The sequence below is a fragment of the Sparus aurata genome, chromosome 5 (assembly GCF_900880675.1).
Source record: "Sparus aurata chromosome 5, fSpaAur1.1, whole genome shotgun sequence".
NCBI classification, from domain to species: Eukaryota; Metazoa; Chordata; class Actinopteri; order Spariformes; family Sparidae; genus Sparus; species Sparus aurata.
The window spans coordinates 26,899,283-26,913,773 of NC_044191.1; the positions used below are offsets into that span (position 1 = coordinate 26,899,283).

The following is a 14,491-nucleotide window of genomic DNA, read 5'->3' on the forward strand; positions in this document are numbered from 1 at the left end:
TGCTCTATTATTATTATTATTATTATTATTATTATTATTATTAATATTATTATTATTATTATTAATATTATTATTATTATCAGCATCAATATCTACTCTATATATTATATTATTATTATTACAAAATATCGCATCTTCTTTTATTCATTAGTGTAACTAAGTATGCCAGACGCTAATGCACCAATAAAAACTGTGATTTGCGCACTGAAAATAATAAATAATAGGCTATACAAGCTCACATAATATTGCATCATGAGGCGTTCTGGGCTTGTATATATCTTATTGTCGGTGCATGACACCTTCACAGTCTGCAGTGGTGGCTACACAATTAAACACTCAGTGAACGTTTCTCCCTTAGCAACTAATGAAAATACACTCTTAGAGTCCGTTTGGTTTCATTTGTACAACCGACAGTGTTTTTTGATGCCAGCACGTGTCGCAGGTATTGCTAAATGGACGCTGGAAGAGAAGAGTGGATTACCGGTGACAAAATAAGCGTATTATGGTGAGCCCTGCTTCTCGCCTCCGACGGCCGACACTCTGACTTCGCTGGGTGCGCGCGCACACACACCGCGTGTCGGGGCCGCGGATGAGTTTCTCTCCCTTGTGATCAATGAAGTCGGCGATGATCGGAGTAATTTGTGATTATTATCAGTACAAGCACAGCGAATCACAATTTTAATGAGTGCGGTTCAGTTTGACATTATTGTCAGTCTGTTAGAAAAACATTTAACTTTATTAAAATCGAAAAATAATAGTCATTAAAGTAGCCGGCTGGAGTTAACTGTGTAGTCGGCTATATGGCCGGCAGCCGGCGCTTGTGGAAAGCACTGACTCAGTAGAGCAACAGTCCTCTTTAATTCAATAAAGCCAAATCTAGTATGAAACTTGTTAACGCCTAATCTCTTAAGGTAATCAGTTTAACCATGTTTTAAGATTACCAGATCTAGGATCCACATCAAATTGTACTCACTCGTAGATACCAGTCACCTACATACTCAACATCTGTGCGTTATTCTCTGAGATATTAAACATTATGAGAGATGCCCAGTCCTGCGATGTTAAAGAAAGTGCGAAAAAAAATTCCTGGATCTGCCCCCAGTGTTAATGGGGTCTATTCTGGGCTGAACCTCCATCCAAGTTTCATTGAAATCCGTTCAGTAGTTTTTGTGCAATCCTGACAAACCAACCAACCAAGAATCACGGGTGAAAACATCACCTCCTGGCTATTTATGTGAATTTGACATGATCAAACCATTCATTTGTGTGTGTGTGTGTGTGTGTTGCCTCTCACAGCTACGGAACCTGAATGTCCTGGACCTGCGGCACATCTCAGAGCTCAACAACGAGACGGTGATGGAGGTGGTGAGGAAATGTCGTAACCTCAGCTCCCTCAACCTCTGCCTCAACTGGAGCATCAATGACAGGTATGTCAAGCCAACTATATTCTGTTTGTATGGACGTTGTACACAATCAAAAATCTCCACTAAAACAGATACACGCCTCATGCAAGTATGCAGACACTGGGAAAAGGAAAGATACACATAGGAAGTAAAACCACAAGTTAAAAGCACAACAGGAACTTTTGTTCTCTGTCTCTGTCTCCCTGGTCATCTTTCTTTCTGCTCCCACACCTTTTTTCCCTCTTTCCTCTTTTCTCTTCCAAATGGGAGAGAACCTGTACAATATATGACGGCAAGAATAAACCATCTCCTCCTTTATTTATTATCTTGTGTTTTATTCATACGTTTCTATTTAATCTATTGATTTACAGCCAAGGCTGTGGCTTCTCTGCTGACTGTACTCCCACTCTGGCTTACGAGTGTGAACACAATATTGAATTTACCATGGTGCATAGCAACAATCGGTGTGTGTGTGTGTGCGTGTGTGTTTGTGTGTGTGTCTGAATGTGTGTGCGTGCATGTGTGACTGAATGTGTGTGCGTGCATGTGTGAAATCATTCTTGCATTATTGAGCTAACAGCAGACATGTGGTGGGAAGGTTATGGTAATACCTTACCCGCCTCCTTTCAATCAAAAAACATGGAGTTTGGTGAAATCCTCACAGGAGCACATGGTGTTATCAACTCCTTCCCTTTATCGCACGCACACACGCACGCGCATGCATAAATACACACACACACACACACACACACACACACACACACACACACACACACACACACACACACACACACACACACACACACACACACACGCACCCCCACACACACAGTTTCGGTTGATTCAAAGCTGCATTGATTCCATAATGATATTTACTGCATTGGTTCAGGGGCTGAAGGTGTGTGTGTGTGTGTGTGTGTGTCTGGATTTGTCTGGATCACCTGTGGGAATATTGGAATTTAAAATGGTGTGTGTGTGTGTGTGTGTGTGTGTGTGTGTGTGTGTGTGTGTGTGTGTGTGTGTGTGTGTGTGTGTGTGTGTGTTGGTGGCGGCAGTATGTGTGGGAGATAAGGCGAGAATGCTGTGTGCATGTGGCAGCATACAGTAGGTGTGGTGTTTGCTCATGAATGAAGTACAGACAGTAGGGAAGTGACGGGCCAAGGTGGACAGTCATAGCTGAGGAGACTGACATGTTTGCTTTGCTGCCTGGACCTACAGACCTCTGTGTGTGTGTGTGTGTGTGTGCGTGCGCGCGTGTTTGTGTGTATTGTGTACAAGCTGACTGCTGCTCAAGGACTCAGAGCAAATAAAAGCCTCCAGTCATGAGCTGCTTTATTGTTACACTTTACAGTCACACAGCTCGGAGTGGATAGCATAGGAAGGGGTTTATGTAAAGGGAGAAACACTCTGGGTGGTCGTCACAACGTGAAGGAGATGAATGTGGAGGTGTGCGTGTTTTAGGGGTTTTCCTTGGCCCGGGTTGGTCCATTTCAGCGTGCTTTGCCAACCCATGCCAAGCCATGCCTTGGTGACATGTGTTTCCACTATAGCCTCTCAGCGGGGGGTAGCCATACTGCGTTGGCACTGGTAGCCAGCACACAACCTCCCCTTTAACAGAACTGTGTCGTCGCAGCCATTAGATTGGCTCAAGAATTGCTGGTCATGTAAAAGTGACGAGAGCAAGGAGCATTTATAGAATCACAACTGCACCATATTAGGAAAATAGGAGGAGAAAGCGTGGACATTTAGAGCATGGGCCGTCAGTATGTTCACTGTGAACCACTGCTAAATTTACCAAACACACTGTAGGTTTCAATTTTGGTCAATTACCTTAATAGTCCTCCATGCTGAATGTTGCACCTGTTGCTCTAAGAGGTACTTACTCTGCTGGTTATGCATGAATCGAAAGGAATGTACCATTTATGGTATGATAGACTGAGCTTGTGTTAAAAATTATGGCAAAGTGTCAAAAGAGAGTAATACAGCAATATGCAATCATATGTAAAAATCGTGAACTATTCACTGCAGTTTACAGCTGCATGAAGAATGCAGACGGGCGTAGGTGACATGGGGAGAAATACGGAGTGAAACTATGTTGTATGAAGAGTTTGCTGATGCTATAATATTGACCTTTTTTCACTAACATTCAACTTGGATTGCTTTTTTTTGTTATTACACGACATCAACGATTGTTAATAAAAATTACGGGGCAGGAGGTCTGAATTCTTTTAATGCCAGAAAACGTTTGCCAACATATTGTCCCTCAATAAATTTGGATTCACTGGTTGGATAAGAATCTGGAGTATGAAGACTATGAATCAGAACTGATGAAATCTAACTACTAATTAGCAACTCGCATAAAAACACACATCAGAAGGAACACAGAAAAACCATACCCACACTCCAGGAAAAGTCATTTGGCTGATTAAAAGTGGAACCCCACCGTAACGTAGCCTGACTGTTTTGAAGCCTCCAGTGTGACATTTCAGCCGTCGCAATCTTGAGTTTTCAGAACCAGAAGTGACCGTAATTGGACACGACTGGATCTGCCGAGTGTTTTGCCTCTATTCTGACTAATCATCGAACAAGACCATAAACTCATCAGGAAACTTATTAATGAGGTGATAAATCCAGTGAGAAGTAGGGTCATTTTACCATGAGCTTAGTTAGATTTTGGAACCAGTGGTGTCACCCCCTGCTGGCCATTTGCAGTTGGGGAAGGTTTGCAGCCACTTCTGCCATGAATTCCTTTTTAACCAGTAAGCGCTGTCCATATTTTATAAGGTCAATGGTATAAAGTTCAACCAGTACAAGGTCACTGGGGTCGCTGCTCTTGGGGAGCCAACACACATCAGTTCCTTGCTTGAGTGACTTAACCCTGCCTCACATTTGCTCTGAGGGTACCGCTGGGTCATCTTTAGTGTGTGTGTCTCAGACTGATGACAGTGTGCTGCGAGCAGGTAAACAGGCGGGGGGAAATGACCCCTTATTTTCAGGATCAATTTGTCCCCCGACAAGGGGCCATTGGAGAGATAGAGCTCTGCAGGAGGTAAAACATTTCAGCCCCTTCTTCTCCTTTTCCCTTTCTTCTTGTCTCTCGTCTTTGAAGAAAATAAGCGCTGTGTCCTCTGGCTCCCCTCATCTTCCTCGGTAATAGCCAGAACAGCGTCCCAGTCTAAGAAAGCGAGAAATGACGACCAAATATGGACTTCCCATCGTCACAGTCCGGCGGGCAGATTGTGACAGTAGGACGCCTATTTTTTGGTCACCGTCATTTCTTGGAGGGAGAGGATGTGATGTGCTGCAGGTGGTCAGTGTTGGCCCTGTTATTTCCCTGTATCCGCCTTCCAGCGATAATAGGAAACCAAAGTGGGATTGTGTTTTTCAAATGTCACAGCGTTTGAAAATGGGGGAGCGAGTCATGATCAAAGTGGAACGGCAGAGCAAATGGCAGCGCTCACTTTTTAGAACCAAGTTGAGAACACAGTGTCAAAGTTAAACGGTTTTCTTTCATTTTTTCTGGTGCTTGGTGTCCTCTTTTTTTTTTTTCATCTCGCATGAAACTACGGGGAGCTTTTGTGTTGTGAGCAAGGTGTATTTGTTGCTTTTGTTTCTATTGTGTATTTGTTGTTGTAGCTAGAGAGCATTTTCCAGTAGAAACTGCTGATTTAATAGTGCGGTTTGTCATTTGTACAATTACTTTTCATTAATCAGTTTTCACTTTCACAAGGTGATCGATGGGAAAGTTCAACCCACAATCAACTATTGATATTGTCTCCTTTTACCTGCAGCACTATTTATTCGTCTCAATTGTTTTGGTGTGAGATGCCAAATCGTCATAAATGTCATAGATTGTATAGATTGTCTATTGTCATTGACTTTGTCTGGTCTCTCTTAAATTTAATGGGGTCCTGGATCACAAAGCGCCAACAAAAATACATTTGAAAAACTCTACAGCAGTGTCTGTTCCAGAAATCATGACTGGGTTACTCAAGGTAACACACATACCTTTTTGTGGGCCGTTTCATCTAATCAAGCTAGGCAAGCTACTGTCACAGCTCAGTTCAGGAGATAATACTTCCTACATTAGGCTGCTCACGACAAGGTCTGTGGGTTATTCTGAGTAACTGGATCGTGATTTTTTTAGGAGGCCGTGCTGTTGATTTTCTTAAATGTATTATTTGGCCCTTTGAGCAGAGTGCCATCTAGTTCCATTATATTCGCGAGAAGGCAGACATCTCTGACATCAACTCCCACTAAAACAATCTAGCTGGATATATAACACTACAGGTAATATGGCACATAAGTGTATTTGGGTGAAATGTCCCTTTAAACATGGATTTTTAGGCCGATGTCATGCTTCTGTTTGTACAAATGTGACTGTGTTGCAATAAAGTTTGTGGTTTTGGTCAAAGGGAAAGAGTCAGCATCTATTCTGCTAACGCTAACCCTGCTGCTGGACATGCAGCCTGTGTCGACATGCAGATTTATGTTTGTCCCCCTCTGTGTTCATCTACGAGTGTGTGTGTGTGTGTGTGTGTGTGTGTGTGTGTGTGTGTGAGAGCAGGCTCTGGTCACTCGGCCTTTAGTCCTTGCTGAAAGCAGATGCACTGGAGTAAGTGAGTCATTTCTTTTTATGAGATCCGTATTGTTGGAAGTTGGGCATTTCCCAAAAGTGCTGGCGCTCTTTACTCCTCTTTCTCCCTCTTTCTCTTCATCTCTCAGTCTTTCCGACAGCTTCATTTTAAACAGCGGGAATCAATATCCATCCCTCTTTCCTCTTTTGCTTTTTTCTTTGGGCCAACATTCTCTGCATATCTCCATGACTTATGAGCATCACAAATCACAGCCTAAATTGGCTTCTTTACATTTTGTGTCCCCCTTTTCACAGAAATGGGGCTCGGTGAGGGAAGACCGGGGGCCCTCCCTGACTTTCAGGAGCTTATTAAGCAGGAAATAATTGGAGAAGCATTCTCCCAGAAACACACCTTCTCTCTAATATGCGTGTGGATTTGGAGGCGTTTTGCAATAGAAGCTCATTCCAAATAGCCTCTTTCGCAGCCAGCTGGCAGATCCTGCGGTGCCTGGAGAAGTGTTAAACCCCACAATCGACTGAGTATATGATACATCAGCGTGATCAATGACGTGTCAAATGACAGTTGGTCTCTGTACCATGCTTGGCCACAGTGAAGGTGACCAGGGGGCTGCATTTGTCAAATTTTCTGAGTTATACTTTAGGATACTTAAGGAGCCAACTTTGGAGTAAAAAAAAAAAAAAGTGCCAAAAATACAAAGTTTGGAACATTTTCTTTGCTCCTATGGATCAGTACATGGTATCTGCTAGTACACAAGTCGACTTACTGCAAAAAGGAAAAATTGTGTTAAAAACATATTTACTATTGAAAACAGCTGTAAGATATTGGAAGGATCTTTCTTTCTTTCTTTCTTTCTTTCTTTCTTTCTTTCTTTCTTTCTTTCTTTTTTTCTGCAGCTTCCAACCTACTCACATTTTTTAAATAAATAGGCACTGCTGTCAGCTGACTGTCAGTGCTGGAAAAAGTAATAAAGACTAACATATGGTTTCTGCTGGGCACAAATTCTTCAGCTGACCTCACTACAGTAGCTGCTGAGCTGAGCTCTGTTACAGAAAGCAGGACACTGTAGGAAAGTGAGCAAATCTCCTCAGAGAAGAGGTCGTTCAGGTCTTTACATCTATTATATAACGTCAGTACACATAGGTTTCCTTTCACTAACTATTTTTAGGCCCACCCTCTCCATTTTCCTTGGATTTTCTTGGATGTTTTCTAAATGCCATGGAAAATGTCAACAGAGCCCGAACCAGTAAAATGACAGACATCTGTCCTTGTCTTGTTTTTCAACCACCTGTCTCTCCAGATTTTAGGAGAGGTGTTGAGGGGCCTTCGCCTGTCCTTGTCTCTCTTTTCTTGCTGTTATATTTTCACTCATACTATGAAGACTTTCCTGCTTCTTACTTCTATCCTTCCAGTGGGGAACCCAGACCCTACATCGCGCTCGACTGATTCATAAATTAAAAACCCAGGTCCTTTTTTTAAAATTTTTTTTTATTTACTCAGGTCTGCGTTGTTGGAGCAGATTGGCTGTCAGTGGAGATTAGAGTCCTGCTTAGCAGAGTGAATACACAAGGAGAGGTAGTGTTGCCCTGTTGTCAGTCATGACGGTGAGAAAAAGGTGTGGGGGAAACAACAACGAGGTGTAATGGAGTCAGAGTGATTAGCCATGGAAGATGCGCACATTTGCACGTAGCACATCTTCTCCTAATTTCTCCCTCAGTTAGGTCTTTCATCTCAGGCTCTTATTCTCTTTGTTCCGTCTCGTTTTTCACACTTCATCCTTCTCCTCCGGTTGTCTTCCTGCGCGTCATCCTCTGTCTCTCTCCGACTTTCTTTCTTGCTACGTCTCTGTCGCAGGCACAAAGACGGAGGTGATTATTTCTGGCAGGTTGGGTGTGAAACTGTGTTATGACAAACATGCTGCCGCGGTTATTAATTTTGAGTAATGGCAGCGTCAAACTCCAGCGCCTTGATAAGTATCGGAGATGGAGGAGCATTTGCGGCGCGGCGCAGAGACACAATGAAGGCAAGCAGCTGGAGCTTATAGGCTACGACAGCGTGAAAGCTGCTGTCGAATTCAGGCGTGGATCCAAGGCCAGCAGCATGCTACATCTCACTGTTTGTACTCCGAAAAGTCAAACCCCTAACTAACTAAGATAAGTAAGAGGGGCTTCTGCTTGACCTCTTCAGATGAAGGCTTCCTGCACGCCACGCCATCCTGCTGCTCCAGGGTCTTTAGTTTGATTGGATTGCTCTCATTTCTGGAAGTCATACAATTTGATTTATGATACTCACTGTCAGTGACAGCTGAACAGCTGCAGACTTTAACAGGGCTTTATGTAATCTTTGACTTTTATCACCCTCTTTCTGTGAAGACGGAGTCGTAGCACAAACCAGTCTTTTGCAGGTCATGGTGACTTTTAATGTGGTACAAGGAAAAAGTCAGATTTCCACATTAGAGACTTTGAAAGTAACTAAAAATCAACAGAAAATGTCGTGCGAGGAGGCAGTAGCAAGGCTTTTTATTTTGTCTCTCATACTTATATGATATTTCAGCTATATATATATGCGGTCAAACACCCTTTTAGCCTCTAATAGGATTAATTCTTGCATTTTGCTAGATGCAGTGATGTAAAGTAGCACTTTTGAATGAACACTGAATCCTAAACAAAATGTATCTCAGCAGTGTTTCAATTACCTCGCGGAACGTCCAAATGTAATCATTATATGGGAAACCCTGCATCTCACAGCTGTGGAACCACATTAAACACAGGCTATGAAGCACCATTATCTCACAGAATGAGTCATGTGCCTGACACTGAAAGTCAGCTAAAATCCATGTTAACCAAATTGTTGACCCGTGACGGCAAAATTATTGGTTCCATTTTGAGCAAATACGTTTTTTCCTGTAATTTGATTTTTTCCCGCGTATAGGTTTACCTTCTGCTCTGTCAGGCTGGGGAAATTATTATTACTTTAGCCCATTACGAGACCGCTAGGAGATAAAAGAAGAATTATAGAGAACATGATTTAGAAACATGGCATTTGATTTTGCACAGTGATGCAAAAAAAATACGTACAGTAAATGTGAGTCTCCCAGCACTGTCTCTGCTTATTGTGATGTTATTTCATTGATCTTATTTCATGTCTTTGTTTTTAAGCTTTTATCCAATTCCCTAGTTGGTGTGGCCTTGTGGTTTCTTGCATGCTTACTTCACTCTAATGGTCAAATTCTGTGTATAGCGTCATCTAACTGTCTGAATGATCTACACAGAATTTGACCATCAGAGGGAAATAAGTATGCACGAAACCACAAGGCTATTTAAAAAAGTTAATTTTTATTCCAGATTAATGCCATCTTTAGGCCGTCCCCTCACAGTGCGATACAACAATGCGGTGTAACGGTATGGAAACTGTGTGTTTTCACAAGAACCCACCCCCCAAATCATTTTTTAATATAAATTTCCTTGTAATTTCTAAAACTTGAGTATGTATTTATTTATTAGTATGTATTTGTACATTTACATGGATACGCTGGTCTTTGTCTCAATTTACGGTGATGACTTGTGGATTACAGAGTTGAAGCCTTGAGTTTGGCATTTCTGCTGTCACCATCTTGTTTTTTTTTGGAGCCATAAGTGACCATATTTGGACGAGAGTGTGAAGTATCCTGAGTGGATACCCTGCTTTATTGTCTATTTTACTCTTAACTGGACGATAATTTACTAAATTTACATCATTATTTATTGAGGAAGACCTGAAACTAGCGATTGACACCATAAAATCAAACTATTCACTGAGGTAATAATATAAGCGAGAAGTAGGGTTATTCTCTCTTAAGCTTCTACGCCATTAGACTTTTATTGGAAATCAGTGTAGTCACACACTGCAACCGTTAGAAAGAATGGAGGTTCAAGTCACTTCTCCATCTATATTATATACAATCAGCGGGTCAAACCCTAGTGCTTGCTTGCATATTTGCAGCTGCTTGCCCATGAGTGGATGTTTGAGCACATATGACCATGAAGCTCTTCAGGGAGCCTCGCTGGTTATCCTTTACAGAGAGGCGTCTGTATAGCTGGCTGCGCGTGTTCACCCTGCAGCTGAATGTGTGGGTCATGTGTAAAAGTGATTTGAGTCACTCAGAATCGGCGTGTCAACCGGGCAAGCAGGTAATGTAATCACGCTGAAATGTTCTCATGAAGTGCTCCGTTGGCCAGGAACCAAAGCAAGCGGACTGAGAGCGGTGACAGGTCCTCGGTGGAAATGCGTGCCCATCAGCCCCTCCGTGTTCCCTCACTGTAGGGAGTCTCAAGTGTTTCACCTAACCCTTCAAGCCTTCAAATTCCAATTCAGAAAGTGTGACTTCTCTCCCTTAATGAGATGGCATACCTCTTCTCAATGTCCGTTTTACATCAGACATTAATTGTGCTCCCAGCAGGCACTCTGTTAAATTGGGCACAAAATGGTGGAAATAAAAAGGCAGTGGTTATGAATCGGGTCTGACAAAGCTCTGCAGAAGTGGAAAGTTCATGCGAGGAGTTTTTTCTTTTTCGAGCAAGTCGAGTTTGTTTTTTTTGGGGCGTGTGGATACTTCTGTGGTCGGGTTTTTCTGAGCATACACGTTGGGGTTTTTGTTTGTGAATATGTTTGGCTTACAGGTGGTACACAGTGGGGGCTGTGGCTTATTATGGTTATCCATACTGCGGGGTCAGAAAGTTGCCAGTATAATCTAAATGGTAAAGAGACCACGGGGCTCGGCTGCCCTTGTTTCACCATGCTGGAGACCTGGCATTTGGCCTGTGTTTGAGGACCAAAGCTGTAATTTTCTCTGTTTTCCTCTGTTCTCTGTGGCTTTTTGGAAGTCTGGGTCAGATGAATAAAACAAAAGCCATATTCAAAATTATTCTTTCATACACTCGTCCTTTTATGCCTGATTTCTTTATCATCAAATGAGCACATGTCCTCATGCCCTTGTTCCATCCCACTAGCACTTTCTGTAATATTGCTCTGTTCTTTTTTTGTATCTCTGCTCTGCTTTTTTGATACCGTCCTTCCCCTTCTTTCCTTCCTTCCCTCATTTCCCCATTCTTTCCTCCCTTCTCCTGACTACTGTGCTCTGTGTATCCCCCTCCATCTCTCCCTCTGCTTCCCTCTTTTCTCCCCTACAGCGTTCCCCCATTCCCTCTACGCTGCGCTCATTTGTGTGATCGCCTTCTTCTCACCCACAGCACATCCGCTACCCCACTAAACGAGAGGAGGGAGAGCAAAGGGGAGTGTATGATGCAGGGCCCAAGGAACAGGGTTTAATGAAGCTAGCCTAAATGAATTTACTGCTTTCCATTGAGCCGCTCCGTCCCATGTGGCGGACAAGCACCTCAGCCTTTGTGTTGGAGGCCCCCCTCTCTGTTCTGCTACCTGTTTGTCTGACACCTCTGTAATTAGCCGCCACTATTGAGTAAAGTAATTGCGTATTAGAGCCGTGTCCTGTTAGGGGAGCCTCGAAAGTGAACATTTTTATGCAAATGTTCAGAATCGGGGCCCAGATTAAGAAAATTACCCAGGGTTTTGAGCGGAGGAGAAACAGTAGAAGGCCATTTTCTACCAAAGAAGAAGAAAGGGAAATTGTGGGTATCGCAGCATGCTAAATGGATGGAGCTCGAATTTGTTTGGTGGGATATTTGTGTGTGCATTAGTCTCCGGGGACAAACGTTTTCGCTGCGTGGCTGATTTACTGTTTCAAATTGGTGTTTTAAACAGTGCTCTGTGATGGGACTTGAATAACAAAGTAAATTGGAGTTATTAACTGCTATTGTTGCTCACCTGGTTTGTATTAGAAGCTCCCGGGGACAAATAGTTTGCTGATTGTTATTCCTCTTTTTTGTTTTGTTATGCATGAGCTTGTGTGTGTGTGTGTGTGTGTGTGTCTGTGGGTGTGTGTGTGTGTGTGTGTGTGTGTGTGTAGCCTCTGGAAAACCTGCACGCACATGCCAGCTGCTTCTTTGAAAACTTCTCTGGTTGAGAGCAGAACTGCAGACTGACGAAAGTGGATTGTGGTGCACCAATTATTTGTAAAGTCCTACCTAAGTTCCAAGTCACTGCTTGTAAGTTTCAAACTAGGGATGTAGTAAATTAGATCATGCTGTTTAGACTTGAGACTCAGGTGGTTTGAGGGACACGGGCAAATTAAAATAAAGGCTGAATGCAGAAAGTCATGATATATTTATAGTAAACTGGAAGGCTACTCCAGAGGGCACTTAATCATGTTTTGTCTACCATAGGGGCATCCAATAGGGCACTCACTGCAATTTTTCGAGTTGATTTTATTTATTTATGTATGCACACATTGAGGAATGGGTTGCAATGTAAACAGTTGTAATAGTAGTTCAGAATGAGTGGGAAATAAATGTAAACCCCTGTTTGCACGGGGCTTGCATTAACTGTGGACCCCTAGTAACTTTTAATAATTGTGGAGGTCCTCTTTGATGAACCTGCAGTGTTTTTAAATTTGTACAGTAAAATTCCACCGCAAATGTCCTGCCAGATTTCACGGAACACAGAGGTCTCATGATAATATTTGCCTGTGCATCCATCTTTTTAACATCTTATTTCTGTGGTTCAGACAACTGAGCAAGTGTGATTTTTGATCACGTCTCACAGTGTGTTGGACAGCAGTCAACAGCCGTGCTGTGGAATCGGCTGTATTGACATTTAAAAGTGATGACAGAGAAGGTCAAGAGCAAGTCATATTAAAGTGCAGCCGCAAATCATCCATCGCTTGATCTAAATGAGCTGCAGATGTGCAGAAAGTGGCAAAAACGTCTCTAATCTATATTATTAATGTTGCTGCTGAACAACAGATGCTTCTCTTCTGAAATGTTAATGTTACGCATAGCCTTGACATCATATCCGGGGGGATAATGTGAGTGAATTCATCTAAAATACAGACTTTGCTCATCCCATGTGTATGCACCGCACAAATCCACAGACATGTGGATGTAATTACATCAGTAATAATAGTCCTGTGTGAATAAGGCCAGAGTCAACATTTACATTAACTAATGACATGTAAGTGCATTTCTTTTCTTTGTAGAATAAAGTACATGGATCTTACTGAGCACATGACCTTGCCAGCCTGTAAACAGGAACACTGACACTCATTCCCACAAACCCATCTCTGCTTTCTTCCAGTCAGTGCTAACCTGCCCATGCCATGACATATGGCCTGTCTGTTTCAATCAGGCCATCAACTCCTGAACCTCAAATTTAATGTTCAGCTGGAGCTGAATGATGCATAAACTCTCTCCAGACACCCCCAGGAAGTCCGGGAAATGTGCCCTCCTCCAGTAAACCTTAACTTTCTAATTTCAGCCTGGTTACTCCCCTCACTCCTTCAAATCTTTGCACTGTATGTGTAGTGTGTTTGCCTGCATCTTCTCTTTTGTGAATGTTTATGCATTTCTTTTTGTGTTTACGGAGAGCCAGTTGTATCTGAGTTTTTCCTCTCAAGGCCAGCCTCTCTGTGCATAAACTTTGCATTTAGCCCATTCAGATTGTTTTAAGATCAAGCATTCGTGTTCTGACTCCCTGAAAGCAGGATAGATTTGTCTTTTCAATTCTGCGCAAGGTCAGTGACAACGCAGCATCCATGCGGCTTGGAGAGATTTATTGTTTTGCCAAAGGACACTTCAGCAAGGCATTTAGTTGCTATTCTGAGTAGGCTGTACCAGGCGGAACGATACACTCTTAAATCAACATGCTGCACTCCAAATTAATATTATGCATCCAGTGGTTGCAGCTGTAGTTTCAGGTGTTCCCATTTAAGTTCACATTTGACAAATCATGGGCAATAAATGTTTGCTTTGTTGGACCTGAAGAGGTTTCGGACTTATCTGATGCTCCACTCTTAAAGCGAGCTAATGCGCCTCTGTTTTTTTTTTCTTTTTTTTTTGCCGTCGGAGGTCCACTTCCATTACCTACTAAGCCTTTGTCAGATTGCAGGGCTGTGAAGCGGTCCCCTATCACCACCGGTAACAGTGGTTTCCAAGTCCCAGTCTATTCAGCTCACGCCGCCACCCTTCAGAGACTGGTAATAACTATTTGCTCAGGCTTATACATTCTCACCCCTGACTTACATTTCTTTTTGTCTTCTGCCCTCGCTCCATTCATCCTCCTCCATTTACAGGATCCATATTTTCTTTCCCCTTTCCTTTCTTTTCCCCCTCTCTCCATCCTTTCCCCCTTCTTTAGCGCCATCTTTCCCTTCGTCAAAGCAATCACTTTTCAAACTCTCCTTTGCTCCGGGGTCCCGTCAGATCCCCTAGAAGCCAAACACTATTAAAAGAGGTCTCTAGAGATTTGCCAGAGTGTGCATGTGGGCGTGTGCGTGTATACTTACAGTAAGTGTGAGTTTTTTGCGGGCATATTTCACAACTGTGTGGTAATATGTGTATGTATCCACACTGGTGGTGAGGGGTATCTCCCTTTTTGATCCTT

The 14,491-nt window shown here is 42.8% G+C and overlaps 1 protein-coding gene across 1 annotated transcript in view; it reads left to right on the plus strand.

Annotated features, from left to right (window-relative positions):
- The window catches only part of fbxl17 (F-box and leucine-rich repeat protein 17), a 227,919-nt gene that overhangs the window by 88,716 nt on the left and 124,712 nt on the right, over nucleotides 1-14,491 (plus strand). Inside the window, exon 8 of the mRNA XM_030416214.1 lies at nucleotides 1,297-1,427. Within this exon, the coding sequence (XP_030272074.1) occupies nucleotides 1,297-1,427 (131 nt within the window). The remainder of the gene's footprint in view (nucleotides 1-1,296; nucleotides 1,428-14,491) is intronic.